This window comes from Gymnodraco acuticeps, unplaced genomic scaffold, assembly GCF_902827175.1.
Source record: "Gymnodraco acuticeps unplaced genomic scaffold, fGymAcu1.1, whole genome shotgun sequence".
In the NCBI taxonomy this organism is placed as follows: domain Eukaryota; kingdom Metazoa; phylum Chordata; class Actinopteri; order Perciformes; family Bathydraconidae; genus Gymnodraco; species Gymnodraco acuticeps.
The window spans coordinates 2,459,381-2,479,306 of NW_022992160.1; the positions used below are offsets into that span (position 1 = coordinate 2,459,381).

At 40.2% G+C, this 19,926-nt stretch overlaps 1 protein-coding gene across 3 annotated transcripts in view; it reads left to right on the forward strand.

Annotated features, from left to right (window-relative positions):
- The window catches only part of bach2b (BTB and CNC homology 1, basic leucine zipper transcription factor 2b), a 90,393-nt gene that overhangs the window by 41,365 nt on the left and 29,102 nt on the right, over positions 1 to 19,926 (forward strand). For 2 of the 3 annotated variants that reach the window (XM_034204502.1, XM_034204501.1), the window contains one exon: positions 16,390 to 16,644. In XM_034204502.1, the coding sequence (XP_034060393.1) occupies positions 16,402 to 16,644 (243 nt within the window). In that variant the 5' untranslated portion in view covers positions 16,390 to 16,401. Of the gene's footprint in view, positions 1 to 3,501; positions 3,583 to 16,389; positions 16,645 to 19,926 lie in introns of those variants that run through there. The other variant, XM_034204503.1, reaches the window with a different exon arrangement.

Consider the following 19,926-nt stretch of genomic DNA (forward strand, 5'->3'; position numbering starts at 1 on the left):
TTACAAAAGTATTGGGGATCTCAGAGGAGTATTTAGCCAGAGGAAAACATCTCAAGGGTTACTTACCACCTTTCACGATTCTTTTAACTGCATCACACAGTCTTCCTCAGCAGATAGAGTTGCTTTGTTGTCATGGAGATGGCTCAGTTCAGATTACTCAGTTCAGTTCAGGTACTTTTTGGCTTAGGACATACCTTCATTATTACAGTGTTATTTTCAGACCACAATGTTTGACGTTCCTTTGCATCAGAGACTCAGTAAAGGGGGTGTGTGGGTGGGGGGCGTTAGTGGATGGAGGTGCAAACTAAGCGCAAGACTTTGACAACTTCCTGACCTGCACCACATACGTTGATTGGTTTTGGCTAGAAATGCACTTGGTCAAGGTTAGGAGAATGTTGTGGTTCTGGTTAAGAAGTGTAACATTTCTTAACCAAAGTTGGCGCACGCACACATTGATAAGAAATAGATGCGTAGTTATATTTAGACTGTGAAATGATGTTTGACTTTCCTTCATTTCTCTAACCTGAACCCTGATCTTACCACTTCACTGATGATTGAGATGATTCTTTCTATGTTTGAGCAACAGAGAAGCTGGAGTGCACAGTTTCTGCACTGAAAACACTGAAGCATTGACTTTAGTTCAATGTATCATGTCAACCAATTTCACATTACTGTATTAGGTTAGTTGAATATACTTCATATTATTGCTTTCAACTAACCTAATAGAGTTATGTGAAATCTGTGGAAATTATACATTTAATTAAAGTCAACGTTTCAGTTTGTTCTAAAGACATGATGTGTTTGTTAGTTCACCAACTGGTGACACAGTCCAGTCCCCTCTCCTGTGTGTGTGTGTGTGTGTGTGTGTGTGTGTGTGTGTGTGTGTGTGTGTGTGTGTGTGTGTGTGTGTGTGTGTGTGTGTGTGTGTGTGTGTGTGTGTGTGTGTGTGTGTGTGTGTGTGTGTGTGTGTGTGTGTGTGTGTGTGTGTGTGTGTGTGTGTGTGTGTGTACTAGCATTACTATACTTGTGGGGACCTAACTCTGTTTGCACAGTCACGTGTGGGGACTCGCCTCCCTTATGGGGACAAATTGGAGATCCCCATGAGGGGAATCATTAATTTTAGGGTGAAGACTTGGTAAGGTTAAGGGTAAGGGTAAGGGTTAGGCATGTGTTATGTTTAAGGTTAGGATAAGTCTCCAGGAAATGCATGTAAGTCAATGTAATGTCCCCTGAAGTGATGTGTGTGTGTGTATGTGTGTGTGTGTGTGTGTGTGTGTGTGTGTGTGTGTGTGTGTGTGTGTGTGTGTGTGTGTGTGTGTGTGTGTGTGTGTGTGTGTGTGTGTGTGTGTGTGTGTGTGTGTGTGTGTGTGTGTGTGGTGTGTGGTGTGTGTGTGTATATTTTCACCCATATATCACTCCCTAAATTAGCTCCCCTACACTGTGTGTGTGCTGCTGCCAATGGGTCATCTAACCCACTATGGCCATTCTCCGGGGGGGTAATGTGAGTGAGCTCAGCTTCAACTATTGGGACATGTGAATGTGTTGCACCCCCCCCCCCCCCAAGAGTGAACTGACAACCACGGCTGTTCACAGACCCCCCCATGCACTGCCTCCATGACACACAGGTTTAATGTGACCTGACAAATATCCTTAAAGAAAGGAGAAACCAATGAGACAAGAAATCTGCGAGATAGTTCAACTCTTCAGACTGTGAAGCATCGCTCTTACACTCGTAGTCACATTTCCCAATTTCCCCCATGTCTTAAAGAAAGTATTAGGCTTTCCTTTTCTCGCGAAGGTACATTTCTCTGAGGCCAGACAGTGAGAGAGGTGTTTGAGAGAGCGCTGGTGTCAAACATGGTCGGCAGAGCAAGATGTGACGCCAGCACATGAACATATAAACAAAGAAGAATTTGATGTGAAAAGGCGTCCAGTTCTCAGACATGTTGGGTATCTCTGTGCTGGTCCACGGTGTGTTACAATCAGTCGCATCAGTAGATGTTGTCTTTCTTCTTCCTCACTGCCTGGCAGCCCTTTGATCTCAGCGGGATATTTATACCATTGCTCTGGTTTTGCACATGCATGTTGCTAAAACAACAAGAGCTCTTGCTTGTATTTGTAAAACTTGAGATGTTGCACATGCAAGAGCAGTGTGTAAAAGAGAGCTTTTCTCAGCCATATCAACAGAGCTGTACCCTCCAGCCCACACACACGTACACACACATGATCACACGCACGATCACTCTTAGCTTTGCACATACATCCGTACAGACGTGGCTTTTGAAGGTTTTGACGTGGGCGATGCCTCTGTGTCAACTCTTTCCTGTGGGGAGACTTTCCACTTGCCTTTTTTCCATGCGTGCTTCGAGCGGGAGCTTTTTCTCAAATGTGATGGTTACAATGTAACTTCAGCACACACTGAATGTATTGTTTCCAACTAAAAACGTCCACCCTGCCCCCCACTCTTTACTCCATACGTCCTATATATATCCTCATTAATAATGCAACACCTAATCCAGTCTTCATGCGAGCAGCCATTTAGCTTGCCAATCACTGGCCTAATCAACACCAAATATGCTGCTTTATTATTTATATATTATTTCAATTTGATTTCACTGTACAGCATTTAGCTTTGGATTATCTAACTCTGTTCTACATGTACAACATCTACAAGTTCTCGTTCAATTGTGTCAGTTGCACTATTGTATGTCTATTTTCCTTTTATGTTTTAGTAATATTGTATGTTGCACTGTTGGAAAAACGTAGGACTTCCAATTTTCATGCAGAAACTATGCTGGAGCCTTTGAGTTTTTGAATTGAACTAAATCTCTTATTGATTCAGGCAATAGCACAGGAAGAGGTTTAGACAAGCAGGTTATGCTGTGCAGGTGTACTAGTCATTTTCAGAGCAAATATCAAGCACAAGATTGAACATCCAATAAGCATTTGCTATTTCTTTTGTATTCAATCAAATATGTATATCTGTCCTTTGTGGTGACTGTGATGTCTTGCAGTAATGTATGGCTGCTGTGGTATTAACATTATTTACATACAAAAACCAAAATTGGGTCTGAGTCATGTCGAGGCAAACTAAAATCTTGGGCAGACAGGAAATCAAATTCACAAATATCTGAATTGTCAGACATTTCAAGACTAGATACGAAATGACACATGATTTCTTATTTCTGAAGCCAGAGAGAGCTGAGACATGGCTGCAGACGCTGGAAAGCGTGGCCAGTCTATAGATAACCTCAGTGTTTCTATCACATGTGCAGCGCGTTACCATATAAGACAGCAATATGACTCACCCCGCTCACTGACCTACTATGTGGGAAGTCATGATTCATGCAAGCTGCATTTAAGCAGGCAGGACCCAAAAATACTCTGGCATGCCATCACACAAACACATACACGACTATCACACACACACACACACTCACACATACCTCACTTGCTCAGTCATACTCACCACCCACAGACACTGATAGGCTCAGAGGCAGCCGGTAACATACAGTGAGAGACATTAGAAAGTTGTCAGAGCAAAGACTGGAATAACAAGATGACTGGATCTGCCTTTTTGAGGTAATGCCAACGAGCAGCTGGCGCCGTGAAGGCTTAATTATGTTACTGTTGCTGTGATTTTGAATGAATATGAAGTTGTTTTTTGAGATACTAAAGTCAAGTTTGCAACAGGTAGCTTTAGTTTCAATGCATTTTAACGATGAAAAGAATTCCTCGAGAGCGAATGTAACTTCACTTAAATGAAACTGATTTGGTCACATGGTGAACCGTAGCTGTCGGTGGCGTGTCTTGATTTTGTAAGTGAGCAGATTTTTCAATTAGTCAGCAGAATATGTCTATAAATAGATTTTGGAATGCTGGTGTTGTGATGCCAGAGTCAAAAACCTCACCAAGTTTGAAAGAGAAGTCCTAAAAGCATGTCGTCCGGCTAAGAGTGCTAACCTGTCAGCTTTGTTCTGAAGTTCCTTGTTTGATGGATCAAAGGAATTGAATCCGTCAGAGACTTTTTACTCAAGCTTTCACTCTGTAGTCTTGGCTCTTTCTGATGTCAAAGACATCATCCTGAATGTATTCTTAATGCAGATGATGGCTGCTCTGATAATGACTTTCTTAGGATCTAATCCAGCTGTCTTTGATGGTTTCCATGCAGTTTGTGCTCCTCACTAATTGTTTCTTTAAGAAGATAAATCTCGGGGGTGCTTTGAGTATTGATTCATGTGGTCGAGGTCACTGCCTTGACCTTTCCATGGCTGTGAGATGAAGTAGCTCTGGTGTTAATTAGGCCGACTGCAGATAGATGCAGGTTTGTGCAAGTGCCTTCTTGGCCGTGCTCTCACAGCCAGACCCATTCATCAGTGTCAGCCGCAGGAGCAATGCATGATGGTCAGCAGCTCGCCTCACCCTCACCGCGGTTACGCCTGTCACCTGACCACACACCCTGACCTGGCTGTTGCTGAGGACATCAGACACAAGGTCCCTCCTCAGCTCAGACATTTAAATGAGATCCAGGACGTGATTCAGAGTCCTGTCGATTCATGCAGGAGTCCCTCGTCCCTTGGGTTCAGGACTCGATGCTGTGTTGTCTTTGCTCAGTCCCCTGATCGAAGCCCAGGGAGGAGACAGTATTGATTTCCATCTAGATAGTAAAGCACTTGATCAATTTATAGATGGACTTAAGAACAACAACTCCAGCCTGAGATGACTGTGTCCTCTATGTGAGGTTTACCTTGAACTTTTATTCTGAGGGTCTTTAGCTTTAACGCCATACCTTTTTTAGAATGTGTATTTCAGGAGAGCTATGCTTTGGATTTGGTCGCACATGAAAAATAATAATAATCTGGTGAGCATCAGCAGCATGTCTCAGAAGTGTCTGTGTCGCATAATATTATCTGAGGATCAATATAAGGAACCCGGTGACCTTCTGAAAGGCTGTTTACATTATCAGCATGAGAGGAGAATGAGGAAACTCTGCAGTGAACTTTCGGTGGTGGAAAGCATCAAAAGTTCTTGCCGTAAATCTTCTCTTACAATCTTTGTTTCTTCTAAATGTAAACAAGGTGTACTAAAGAGCCTGAACAGCATGCTTTATCGCCATGAGACCAAAAGCTGCAGAGGGAAAACACACTGAGTAAATACAACACTTTTTAGTACTTGATCAAACCAGCCTTGTTTGAGGTCTTTGTCGATGCACATGTATTGGTATTCACAGGGTTTTGCCATGGTGACTCAAGCCACTGAGGGCAGAGAGTTGTGTCAACCCATAGACAACAATGTAAACCTTATGAGGTTACGACATTACAGTAATAAACATCATTTAAAAAGTGTAAGCCCGGATTGCAGTCCCATATTTACACTAGTTTTGAATAATTACATTCATTTGGAGTGTAAAACCATCTTTCTTTTACATTTAGATGTCTCAAATGTGAGGTAAAGAAATGAAAAAGTGATGTAATAGCAAAATAGCCAGGGAGACATTTCATTAAAATGGGTAGCTCCATCCTCATTATGTTATTACCGCCCAGATAGACCAATCCCAGTTTAATCAATCCCAGCGCCTGATATCCCTATTGATGCTTGTAATGAACCATTAACGCGTTTCTGATGAGCTCTGCAGTTCTCCCTGCAGCGGAGCACCCTCCTGGGGATGATTAGCACCATCTTTTGATACATACTAAAGGAGACCACGAGTGGTGCATTAAATGTCTGATGTACCAGTCTAGATATATGATTCAACATTCTGGTACCATCCTAAACATAAACTATAATGTTGATCATACATGTAAACAGAACATCTTGTGATTTTCAGATGTATTGTTTGAAAATGATTCCTATTCCAGAAAGTCAGAGAGTGTCAGGGTTGAGCGAAGCAGGCAGGACCCAAATGCAGATTTCACAGAAAAACACCTTTATTCCAAGGTCAAATGGAAACAAAACAGAACTCTTCCCCGTGAACACAGTCAAGACACACAAGGAAATAACAAAGACCGACAGAGAAACCAGAACTTAAATACACACAAGACTAATCAAAGAAACAAGAGACAGGTGAGGAGGGAGGAGAAAACACAGGGACACCAGGTGAACACAATCGGGTAATCAGACAGGAGGGAACACAGACAGAAAGCAACAGGCAAGACAGGGGGTGAAGACTTTTCAAAATAAAACAGGAAACCAAAGACAGAAAAAGACAAAACACAACACAGACAGATCGTGATAGTGTGACATTGTGACACCTTAGCCTAGGTCATATGTATTTATCATTTTTATGCTTGATAACCATAGACTGTTGATAACCCACTTCACGAACAAATGTATTACAGCCAAATTGTAGACACTGTAAAAAGTATTAGCTTTATTTCATCCAATACCGGCTATTAGCATGCCAGGCTAGTGCAAGGTCCTTATCTGTTGCTATTTTTGTGCTTGCTACTTTATCAGCTTTTCAAAATTGAAACAAATGTCCTAGCAATATGACAAACACTAAACTAACCTTAGGGTATGGGGAAGCAGATAGTTTCCCATGAGGAAACGAAACACCTCCAAAAATATCTTCTGCATGTCACATTCAAAGACACATTACTGCGTCAATGTTGTGGCTGAAAAGCGTTTTGCTTGCATTAGTTTTACTTGCAACAAACAGACCTTGAAGTGGATTATGATTTAAATGTAAATCAACATCAACATCGTCATCATCATCCCCAAATGAAATGTGTCTTGAAAGCCTTGTAGTGCTAAAAGGATGTTCATTGCTGTGGCCTAATTTGATCATTCCAATTAAGACCGTGTGCATCCTCAGTGTCATTACTCACAGCTGGTGTTCGTGAATGTGCCTGTTGGCCACATTCTGCTCCATGCAGATATATTTCCCCCTGTTAGAGACAATGTCTCAGGACATTATGGAATTATAGAATGTTACTTGAAGAGTTGATTAATATATATTAGTTTAAAGCAAGGAGCCTTCATACTGTATGTATGAGGTTACTGTTGTGGCTGTGAGGTGCAGTGGTGGTTTCAGAAGGTTGCTGGTTCAATTCCCAGCCCCTTCAGTCAACATCCTTTAACTAATCCCACAGTGGGAAATGAAGTGTTACAACAGCAAAGAAACAGTGCAGAGGAAAGAATAAAGGAATGAAGCATTGACTTAAGTATTGAATGAAGAGGGAAGTTAATAAAATAAAAAAACAAATAATACAAATCAATGGTAAATGATAAGTAGCAGCATTTTAAAAAGTGTATTAAACGAGCCCGTAACTTTAAGACATTTCCAAAAAATTGAATAAATTGTCAAAAATTCAAATGTATATGGCACATCATTTGTGGTATGGCACAACAGCTTTACACTCTGTATTGTGTTGGTCTACCAGGGACTTAGGTGCACATACATGCATTTACCATGGAGACTTAAGCAATGTGCTTTCTGCCTATCGCTGTGCTGCAGATGTAAACAGAGAAGTGCAGAAGAGGAATGTGTTGAAGTCATTGTTGCTTCCTGAATGGTGGATGATGTGTTTTTATGGAGCGATCATGACTCTTCCACTGGGGCTCAGCAGTCTGTCCACCCTCGCTGCTTCTTATATTTCAGTCCTTCATGACCCAGCGCAGCCTCTTCCTTCCACACACCACACCACACCACACACACCACAGACAAACGTCTGTTTGTCCGTTAGGGTCTTGGAAGACCGGAAGCTGTGGGGTTGATAAAAACATGTTCTTACTCAATATCAAGCCACGATTATTGTTTTTATTTTAAATCGTATAATGTCTGACTTTTTTTGTCGTCTGTGAGGAAAATAAATGGGCTCAGAGCCTCAGAATACTGAAATCTGTATTTTTTTAAATCTTTTTTTCCTTCTAATTTGTTATTCTTTTCAAAATAACACACTGTTATTTACTCACCAATAACACACAATTATCCTTGTTTTATTTATTTCTTTAATTCCATGATCTCAGGCTTTTTTGGCGTCCGTCAGGAACTGAATTTCAAAATAAAAATAACCGGAAACAGACGTAGGCCTAAAAGGGACATTTCGAGCATCATTGTGATACACAGCCACTGAACTGATTACCCAAGATCCTCAGCTATGGTTTAAGCTCGCTGATTGGATGTTTTAGCCGCAATGCATGTAGGGATATGGTGTTAATGAGATATGAAATCCGAAAAACATTTCTGAGTTTTGGATGGCCGAAGACACTACACTACCCATAATCCCCAGCTATCGTTTAGGACTACAGTCCCCGTGATTCATTTCATTTTTAATTGTCCCGCTCATGGTACGCAAAACCAAATGTACAATAATTGCCACAAAACATGGCTCTACCATTGAGCGAAAAGGAACAGGGAGAAGAATACAATCTTATGTGACCTGCCCCTTTCTAAAAAAAACAAATAAATACAAATAGATGGTCTGCCCTTCATAATAATAATTTTTTTTTTTTTTTTTTTTTTCACAGCCAAACATAACAGTATCTTAGGATACTAAGAGAAACACACACAAAAAAAATACTTATTTCCCACTTGACGGTTAACGGAAAGAAACAAAACAACACCAAAACATCACATGTATAAGGAAAAGAAAAGTGCAACACCCTCATCTGAGTCCTACTGGAGAAGAAGGTGGAAATAATAATCTTCAAGCTCTGGGATTGGATGTTGGAGTGGCAGTGCGCCAAGGTTACGCGGAGCGTCAAACAGCTGTTTGAAATGGAACGAAACCACGCCAGACTATCCAAACCTGGAATCGAACGTCCCCCAGAACTACACATGCTGGCTATTGTGTTTCGCAAAATGTTCTATGGGACGTCTCTACTGAACGTTTTCGTGTTTCCCACAATTAGAAGTTGCCAGTATTAAACACATTGGTGTTATCAAATGTAAAACATATAATTAATAAATGGGTGAAAATCGCTTGTGTCCATAATGCGCAGCATTAATACCCACATGACAGCTCATTGTTACTTTATAATTCTACTCCACTACAATTCAGAGGTTAACCTGGTATTTTGACTCCACTACACTTATTTGAGTTACTGATTAATGATGTGAAATATAAACAACCCTTAAATCAGACTTTAGTTACACCTGAGTAAAATTCAGGGCAGGTGATTGTCAAGTGCCAACAATCAGGAGAGATATTTGATAGTTGGTGCTTGAGAAGAATAAACATTTATCTGCAATTGACATGAATGGAAACGAGTAATAAAGTATATTCATTACTCGTTATTCTCTACTAATAGTTCATTAAAGACTGTATATTATGGCTATTTTGCACATCCCTTTCAAGATTTCAAGATTTTCAAAGGTTTATTGACATATCTACTACGGTGTATGCAATGAATGAAAAACTTGGGTCGCAGGTTCCTCAACAGTGCATTACAAGACATCTATCAATATGTGTGTACCTCCACCATTAAACTGTCATATTCTGCACATTTCTTATTCTATCTACATACATAAGAGTATAATTAATATGTATAATATCAGTTAAAATAAGTGCTTCAACATAGTTAACATTGTAGGAAAGCAATATATTAGACGTGAAGTACTTTGTCAGGCTTAATATTTATCTGTAGATAGATACCCCCAAAGTTGTTTTCTTATTTAAAAGAAGACCTTAATCTAAAGTATTATTTAATGTTTTAATAAAGGTTAATTAGTTTGTCTGTTTTGCACATCCTCCTATTAATATCTTTGTACATCCTGCACTAAACTGTTTTATTGTAGAGATCACTTATAGTATCTTCTTGATTTTTTATATTCTATATTTCTATCACAGACCTTCTACTTTCCCCCTATGAAAGTATGTACTCTTAATATTTTTTTCATCAAATATAACATATTAAAACAATAATTCAATAATGTGCTTTAACCACTAGGCGGTGCACACAAGGTACACACAGCCATAATAACTTGGTATTATTAGTGTAGGACACTTATGTATGTATGTACAACATCTGAAGATGTGTAGTTTTATTCATGTTTTCACATAATTGTACAGCATATTGCTATATTATTTCAGACTCAGTATTTACATTCTTATATTCAAAGAAAATCAGTAATATATTTAAAAACTACAAGTCCATTTATATCAGCTGTGCACCGTTATGGTGTAAATATAACCTATCTATGAATTAGATCAAATGTAAAAGTCAGCTGAATTAGTGTTGAAACTGCAAGGAGACGTATTGTGTGAAGATAAATTGAAGATGTTGTTTAATTGTTGATATATTTATGATCCACGTCAAGTATTCAGTTTCTGCGGCATTTCTTCCAGTTTTTCCAAAGGTCTTCTCATCAGGGCTCTATAAATAAAGAACTACGGCAGATCTGTAATATGTAATGCAGCCGAACCGTGTATTACAATGCCGTTATGTGATGACTTTCAAAGAGAAAAGCAAGAACACTCGGAATAAAGTATTATTTTCTTTTTTTTAAAAAGTTTTTCGGATTTCATATTGCATTAACACCATATCCCTACATGCATTGCGGCTAAAACATCCAACCAGCGAGCTTAAACCATAGCTGAGGATCTTGGGTAATCAGTTCAGTGGCTGTGTATCGCAATGATGCTCGAAAAGTCCCTTATAAGCCTACGTCTGTTTCCGGTTATTTTTATTTTGAAATTCAGTTCCTGGCGGACGACAAAAAAGCCTGAGATTATGGAATTAAACCAATAAATAAAAACAAGGATAATTGTGTGTTATTGTTGAGTAAATAACAGTGTGTTATTTAGAAAAGAATAACAAATTAGAAGGAAAAAAAGATTTAGAAAAATACAGATTTCAGTATTCTGAGGCTCTGAGCCATTTATTTTCCTCACAGACGACAAAAAAGTCCGACATTATACGATTTAAAATAAAAACAATAATCGTGGCTTGATATTGAGTAAGAACATGTTTTTATGAACCCCACAGCTTCCGGTCTTCCAAGACCCGAACGGACAAACAGACGTGCTGCAGGCACGAAACATACTACCAATAGAAATACATTGCTTTTAAAATCGTTCTGTGTGACACGAAAAAAAGAGGAAAATCGTGTTGGTGAACACGAATCAATAGATTAAATGTCGTGACTATAACACGAAATGCCGTGAGACTGGGTTGCAATTTAAATACAGAGCTGGCATCTGATTAGCTTAGCTAGCATAAAGGCTATGAATGTAATTTCCCCTAACAAATTGTAATATTTACATTTATGATTGTGGACAGATTTAACAAATGCGATGTAATCAGTAAGCTTCAGAGGTGTTAGTAAGTTTATTACCTTTGGACAGGGTCAAGCCAGCCGTTTCCCCCTGTTTCCAGTCCTTATGCTAAGCTATGCTAGCAACGTTCAGGTCTTAGCTAAACACACAAACACACGTACTCTCTTAGTACGTCATAATTGTAGATTCAGTAATAAATTAAGATTTGGATAGTTGGCACTATTAGCTAAATTAGACTCTGAATGGATACAATTGTATGTCGAAAACACAGACAAACCCCACACCGGAAAAATGTTCATCACAAGATAGAGGCACACTAAAGCTTAGGTTACTTTATCATCTATTTACCTCTAAATGGGACTATCGTTTACAGAATAAACTTCATGCTGTATTCAAGAAGACTTGAAACTAGCGATTGAGATCATAAACTTCTCAGGGAAATATGTATGATTAATTGGGTAATAATCAAGTATTTTATTGACTATTCTGGGACCTCTATTTGCAACCTGTTATACAAAAAAAACTAGAACAACATGTTGGTGAGCAATCAATCGAAACAAGGACAGTTAGGCAACAGCAGGTACTCAGCTCCTTTCCAAAGTCTGTACTGTATGGCAGTGCACATATACCTGCGCTATAGTTCCTCATATATAGCTGTCTGCAGGTCTGTAGCCACATGAGTGGGGCTCAGACTCCCTCAGATCAGCAGCTCTCTCCAGGAGCAGCCAGCCAGCCCTGCAGTCAGCTCTGGAGCAGACTCATCACCTCCACGCTGTGCTTTCATCTGCGCAGGAATGTTAGCAACTCACCGAGAAGATTGGCGGGATCAGTGTTAGTGTGGCAGAAAGAGCTGCCGTCAACAACTGACCCTGGAAGTAGAAAAAAAGAAAGAATTTTTTTTTGCATCCATCAGCACTTCTAATCAGAAACCTGCCACAACCTGCCACAACCTGCTACTTTGTGGTGTGTGTGTGTGTGTGTGTGTGTGTGTGTGTGTGTGTGTGTGTGTGTGTGTGTGTGTGTGTGTGTGTGTGTGTGTGTGTGTGTGTGTGTGTGTGTGTGTGTGTGTGTGTGTGTGTGTGTGTGTGTGTGTGTGTGTGTGTGTGTGTGTGTGTGTGTGTGTGTGTGTGTGTGTGTGTGTGTGTGTGTCATCCTTGCATTTTCCTCCCACTCTAACAAACCATCTGAAGTGAATGTGCATTCCAGGGTAGAAATAGCATGTTTGGATTGCTCTGAACCTCACAACCGCATCTGGAAACATTATTCTTGGAAGACAGGTCATTATCATAGGAAGCCAACTGAGAAATGTTTGGAGGAAATAAGCAAACTGTGCAACAGTCAGAGCAGTCAGAACCACAGAAAGGCTGGACTGACATAGTGTTCCACAACAGCCCCCTACACAAGACTGCTACAATCAAACCATTACTCTGTCATATGGCCTAATATTAAAACACGTTAAAGCAATTTATGGCTCAGTGTAGCCTCGCAAAGCCAACCCACATTTCTCACTTCCCTCACTGCGGACTAGTTTCAGTAAGTATTTGTGTCAGATGTCATTTAGGCTGTACAGTAAATAGTAGATGATTGACAAGTTGATGAGACATCGGTGTGGCCCCTTGTTGCACCTGATAGGACGAGGCACCACTCACTGCACTGTGATGAGTCTTTGCTTGTGTTTTTTTTAAAGATGCTGACTAGTCACGAAATGCTCTCAACTGTCACCTGAGGTCAAAAACAGGTCATCCAGTCACTGAGCATATTTCATCTGAAAGGCCTGGCCTATATAGGTAGTCATGACATTTGAGCGTTTCAAAAGGTGACACGTTACATCATGAACTAAAACACACACTAAAGCTGGCTTGGATCACTCTGGCCTTCAGAGTGTGAAGGGGATGTTGTCCAGATGTTTTCCAGACTCGTTTTTAGGCTGAGCTCATCCAAGACTTCAACTGCAATCTGTAAGGCTTTACAAATCCCATAATATAATGAAATCATACAATAATGTAATATATCACAGGTTGTAAGGGATGTCATATCTTTCCAAAATTGTTCATTTTTGCATTAGCTTAGTAAATACTCCCAGCAGATAAAAACGTTTTAATTGCTAAATATATCACAGACTCACAATTTTACATTACATTGAATTCCATGTGTTGCAAGGTAAATACTTTTATACCCAACAACTTTTCTATAAACTGCAGCAGTCATACAATGAAAGTCCTAGTTAATGTAGGATTTTCTAAGTTGTACTGGTGTATAGAGACATGACAACTGTGACACATTTCACAAACACCTCAGACAATCATTTATTTTCTAATAGATTGATTGCCTATAGAGAAACATACAGCCAGTGATCAGGGCCTGAGAGCTGTCACGGTGAGGAGCACACAGCCTCTGTGAGCGAGCGAGACACAGAGAGAGAGAGAGAGAGAGAGAGAGAGAGAGAGAGAGAGAGAGAGATGTAAAAAATAAAGCAAGAAATCATTCCAATGTGTACTATAGGACAGTAAAAAATTGATTAGTTAAAGTTGCATAAAGAAAAAGAAAGAATGCTAACTAGGTAACATAAGATAAGAATAAACAAGTTTAAATGATTTGTTATTGGTTGTGATCATATTCTAAAGATGTTTGGATTATTGAAAAGTATACAGCTCCCTTTCATCTGAGTGTTGAGAGCTGTATCCATAAATTCATGTTGTGCTCAAAGTGCAGCAGATTGATGACAGATTAAGTGTTGATCACTTCAACATTTAAAAATAAAATCTTCCTGGGGGTGCATGCCCCCGGACCCCCCTAGAGGATGTGAGGACCCCCCCCCCTCCCAGATAAAGCAGGTTAAAATAATTTAATTGTAACATGTTCTTTTAGTAAACACTGCAAACGGGTCCCACAGACCCAAACAGCACACAAAGGTTAAAGGTCAGCATATAATAATGTTAAAATGTGCTAAATATATACACTGCAAAAAACAAAAAAAGAGGAGTAAAAGTAGCTCACGCCAGGTGGGGTTGAAGAGGCCCACCTGTTCAAAGTGGGGAATGGCAGAAAAAGTTTGAGAACCACTGGAGTAGGGCAACAGGACGCTCATCGTCGGCCAGACATCCATCGACGGCCTAAATCGGCTTGGTGTGTCCGGGGCTTAAGACGCCTCCCAATCTCTATTTTCACACCTGCAGTAGTAACCATTCCACCTCCTCACCATCTAGTGGGGTTACCAGGTCATATGGCTCTGAGTATCCTAGATAAAGGAAACATGATTCCACAGATTAAGAAAAGGAATCTGTTATGGCATCTGATGGCACTCATCTCTGGACGTTGGGTTCTTTATTTACTTGAGAGGTTAGCTGTGTTTCCTCTTTTCCAGTTACACTTCTCCTCTTGCTAAGCATTTTTTATACATAAAAGTATGAGTCCGTGAGAGCTTCCTTCCTTGCTAACACCAGAAAGTTCAAATGTAGTATGTTTGATTTTTTCAACACATAAAACATGTCCTAGATAGAACATCTGGTTAGAATTATTATTCAATTAAAAGGTAACATATAAGAAGCTTACATGGCCCATTAGCTGTCAATCATACAGTCAACATCGAGCGGTTATCACAGAATATTTTCAAAGAGAAATGAATAATCACTGTGTAATCCAATTTTGTCTCATAGCCAGCCACATTAAAACAGAACACCAATGGAGCTTTTTGGAAGAAATATAATTTGGAGTATTCTATAAAACTAGAGCAAAACAAAGGCATTATTTATTGAAATAGTACGTATTATTTCAAGGTCAGAATGATTATCTTATTGAGGTGGAGTTTGATGCCTTGGGAGTGTTTATCCTTCACTCTAGAACTGTTTGAAAAAAGAAATCTCCTTCCAAACAACCTCTGTGGCACATTCTGAAGTTTCTGTTCCTCAATATATTGTAAAAATAATCAACTTTATTTATATGGCAACTGTCATAACATAAAATGTGGCTCAAGTCGCTTTACAAGAGAAATTAATCATTAACTCTTGTATTTAAAAAGGTTACAAAAACAAACCATGTATTAGAAACAGGTATAGAAACATACTTTTTTTTACAAATACTAAATAATATAACATTACAATAAAGAGGTATATTAGTTTAGTTTTTTATTGATGTGATGTATTAATGCCACCAACTCACGACATGTTGCCTCGCAAAGGAGTCGTCACAGTACACTCGGTGAAATGACCTTACAATAAAGCATGATCAAACTAATGCTTCGCAGCAGCAGGGGAAACCCTTAGCTGTAGATTGGGTCTTTATTTGTTGGGTTAAACGTTTTTAAAAGCAAACGGTAAAATTCCACATTTTCTTTTAAAGCTGCATATATGCAGTGTTCGGTGTAGTCACATAGGTTACAGTGTTTATTTAACAGTTCTTACTCTTGACTACAAAACATCCTCTGTGCTATCATTTGGCTCGTGTCTCAGCTGCTCAGAATACCTTTACACTGAGTCGTTCTTAGATTGAAAACACGTGTGGATCTGTAGAGCACAGTAATAGAGAGACAGCACTTTACACTGCAGTCTCCTGGCTCCCTTTATTTTAAATGTTTGCTTTCTAAAAAAAATGATTCTGTATGTTTTCATTTGTTGATGGGATAACTGTTTGTGTGCATGTGATTTAATAATGCAGTGGTGAGTGTGGGATTGGACTTCACTCAGTCAATCTTTTGTGAGTCATGCATAGATATATATCTTTGACCACGCTGAGCCCCCTACTCATGCACGTGAGAATGAGAAGAATATTTTGCTCATTTGTTCACAACAATATTTTGCATATTTGTACACAAGCTACCTCTCTTAATATCTGCACAGCTTTCCACTTTTCATAACAATACTGCACATTTTATTTTGTATTTTTTCTGTACGTCATTTCATCTAAATAATACTTTCTTACAATTTATCTTCGTTAACTATGTTTATGTATGCACCATGTATACCAAGGCATAATCCTCGTATGGGTAAACCTACTTTTCAATAAACCTGCTTCTGATTCTGAAAATGTTGTTTAAATGTTAAAGGGGAGCGATGATGTGCAGGGAGCAGTGTGTGTGTTGAATCATGAGGCGGGGGCTGATGTCAGCCCTGCGGTATGTGCTTGCTGGGTTTGGCTGTAAGCTGACCCCCCTCTGTTGTGCTTCTATTTCCAGGGCGTGAGCGGAATGTCCGTGGATGAGAAGCCTGAAGCCCCCATGTATGTGTATGAGTCGACAGTTCATTGTACCAATATCCTCCTCTGCCTCAACGACCAGCGGAAGCAGGATATCCTGTGCGATGTGACCGTCCTGGTGGAGGGGAAGGAGTTCCGCGGGCACCGCTCCGTGCTGGCCGCCTGCAGCGAGTACTTCCTGCAGGCGCTGGTGGGCCAGGCGGAGAATGGCTTGGTGGTCAGCCTTCCGGAAGAGGTACGACTATCAAACACACTTTGTCCTGCACAGTTTTTCCTTTCCATGGGTGGAAGTGCTATTGACCTCTAGACAATGCAACTCTAAAACTCCACACTGACACCAGTACAAAAGCAATACCAATCAGCCTCTCCACACCTCCAGCCACAGCCACAAAGTGACCAATGGACTGAGCACCTCTACACTGAGAATGTCAACAGATTTCACACAACTGTTTTTAGGTTAGTTGAAAGAAATAATATTAAGTTAGGTTCAACTTAATATTATTGCTTTCGACTAACTTAATACACTTGTGCGAAATCTGTTGACATAATACATTTAATTAAAGTCCATGTTTCAGTTTTTTCCGTGTGTCTACCCTACAACTTCAGTGGGAGAAAGAAAACACAGCGTAGAATGCAACCATTGGTTGCTAAATTGTTATGACATAAAAAAAGCAATCAGATCTCAAATAGGATGACCGATGGTTTTCTGACTGATTAAGCCATCAATGGAGGTGTGACATTAACTTGTTGCAAATGCTTTGGTCCATGCAACAACTTTCTTATGAAGTTCATGCAATCATATAAATAATCACCCACTCAGCCACATCTCAAACTGACTATAACTGCTATACATGGAGCTAAACTCACAGCCACACTCCTGTACACTCCTCCATCACCAATAGATGTGTGCTACTGAGGGGATTCTGTTCACTGGTATTTTTCATACTGAACAACCTTTCAAATCTCTAGTTCAGTTTATCTGGCGACCAAGAGAAAATAAAGAGACATTATTGCATTTGAGTTCTGCTCTGGTTCAATAATCAAGAAAGTAAAGTAAACAGTAAACATGGAGTAATATGGACTTTTCAAAATATAACATTTGGTGAGCGTGATTCTGAATCATAAGCGTGACAGAAGAGATCAAACTATGTTTGCTGACGGCAAGTAATGCTGCTCTTATGAGAATATGTATCCTCTCTAGTTTCACAAACCGCTCACAAAATGATCAGCAGCAATATGAATGGGTACTTGTATATCATTAGAAGTCAATGTAAGCCGCGTTCAGCTATGTCAAAACATCTGCTTCCTTTCACACAACTTGTGCAGATGAATCCAAGTCTCTTTTATTCAGTTGTATGAATCTTCTTGCTATCTTAATAAAAAGTAAAAAAGAAACTTAATGTTTTAGGAAACATGCATGTGTCTTTGAATTAGTACATTTACAAATTGATTAATGACCCTAATATGAAAGTGAATAGGTTGTGTGAGAGTTTGTTGATATATTTTTTTTATATAGTTGTACTGTTGTTGAATGAGCCAAGCATCTACTTCCATTCATCAAGACATGTCTTTGTTTTTTATTCTTGTTCACCTTTGAGGCATGATGCATGAATGAAAGGTTTTGCGACTACAAGCTTTTTCTGTCAATATAGAACCCATGGCAGAGTTCCCGTTAGCCGGTAATTACCGGACTACGACCGGTAAAATATGTTGAAGACCGGCAAATCTAAATCTCTCCGGTCAAAGTGTCCGTTCAAAATCATTTCCGTTTAGCGCAATATTACATCAGTTGCGCAACTTGCGCCATTTATGTGACAGACAAAAGAGTATGTGACAGACAAGAATAGTCCATTACTTAATGTGGAGAAAGAGATGTCCTGTATGGGTTGATTGTGCGTTGATCTGTTGGTAATGCCTCTGGGTTCCGGTGGGCATGTAAACAAATGCATAATGCTGCGCTATACTTTGCGGCCTCACCCGGTTGCATAGCGACGCTTATTGTTTAGGTGTCTTTTAATAAGCAGGTAGTCCTATCATTAGCTAGAACTAGCTAGATCTGATCGATATGGACATAAACACGAGTGAAGTCTAATCTGACGGGAGAGAGAGATCAGCTGCTGCTGACGAGTCGACACGCAGCTCTGGATGATCACATGCAGCGGTGAGCGGAACAAAGCACACATCAGGTTAGAATAGCACACGTAGGCCTAGCTATTTTAATGACCTCTCAAACTACCGTAACTATAGATATGTTTAGTTTTACTGTCGGGTCACTCATTTCTCCAGTAGGGCCTGGCTCATTTCGTGGCATCTGCAGGCAGTGGCAAGTCCTTCCGGCATATGCCACAGAGGCCACTACTCTGTGGTAGCTGTGGCAAGTCCTTCCGGCATATGCCACAGAGGCCACTACTCTGTGGTAGCTGTGGCAAGTACTTCCGGCATATGCCACAGAGGCCGCTACTCTGTGGTAGCTGTGGCAAGTACTTCCGGCATATGCCACAGATGCCACAACTTGCGGAGGCATCTGCCGCTGCTCAACGGGAGTTGCCACAAGATGCCAGAGTAACGGTACGTCCACACAGCAGCTTTTCAAAAATCTTGAAAATCTTGGAGCTGGGCGTGTCTGAAAGCTTGGGGATTTCGCGACCAACAACCAATCACATGAATCTCCCGCCCCCGACATACAAAGCAAAAAACCCCGGTTCTTCTCCACTATTTCTTTTTTTAACATTTTTAACATTTATGAGATTAATGTTTATGGTGCTATTTTATGCTACATTCCATGCTGGCTAATGATACTGTCTATGCTTGCTAGCAACGAAGTAAACTAGCAACAAAGTAAACTGGATATAAAATCCCCAAACAAGCGAAAACCTACCAGTTTCACCCACTGTCTCTGCCACCTCCCTCCATGCCTGGTTCCTCCGGTTTGTATCCCGGTAAGTAAATAGGGACTGGTCATAAAGAACCGGGTGATTTGCTACCGCAATAACTAAGTTCTCCTCCACTTTTGTGGAATATAGAAATGAACTGCGGGTCTCGTTCTCCCAGCTTGCACGCGGTTTGATTGGCTAGCGCTTGAACTGTCAGATTTGCATAAACGGATCTGATTGGCTGTCACTTCCAGCTCAGCCTCAAAAGTTGAACATTGTTCAACTTTGGAATCCTGAACATCCTGGAAATCCTGGAAATCTTCGCCTCGCCCCCCCACAATGCAGTTCGGCGACAAGCGAGGGAAAGTGACGTCATCCCCATTCAAAGTCAATGGACGGAGACGCGCTGGAAGCGGTGGACAAATCGCCAAAAGCTGCTGTGTGTACGGGCCGTAAGAGAACGTTTACGATAGCTGTCACTCGCCTTCCGTGGCAAATGCTGCTATTTAAACCCGTATTTATCGTGTAAAATGTCACTGTTTTGGCATGACTTTATCTAACTGATCTGTACACAGGACTGATGATCTGTGCACAGGGTTGGGTTGTAACTGAATACATGTAACGGCGTTACGTAATCAGAATAC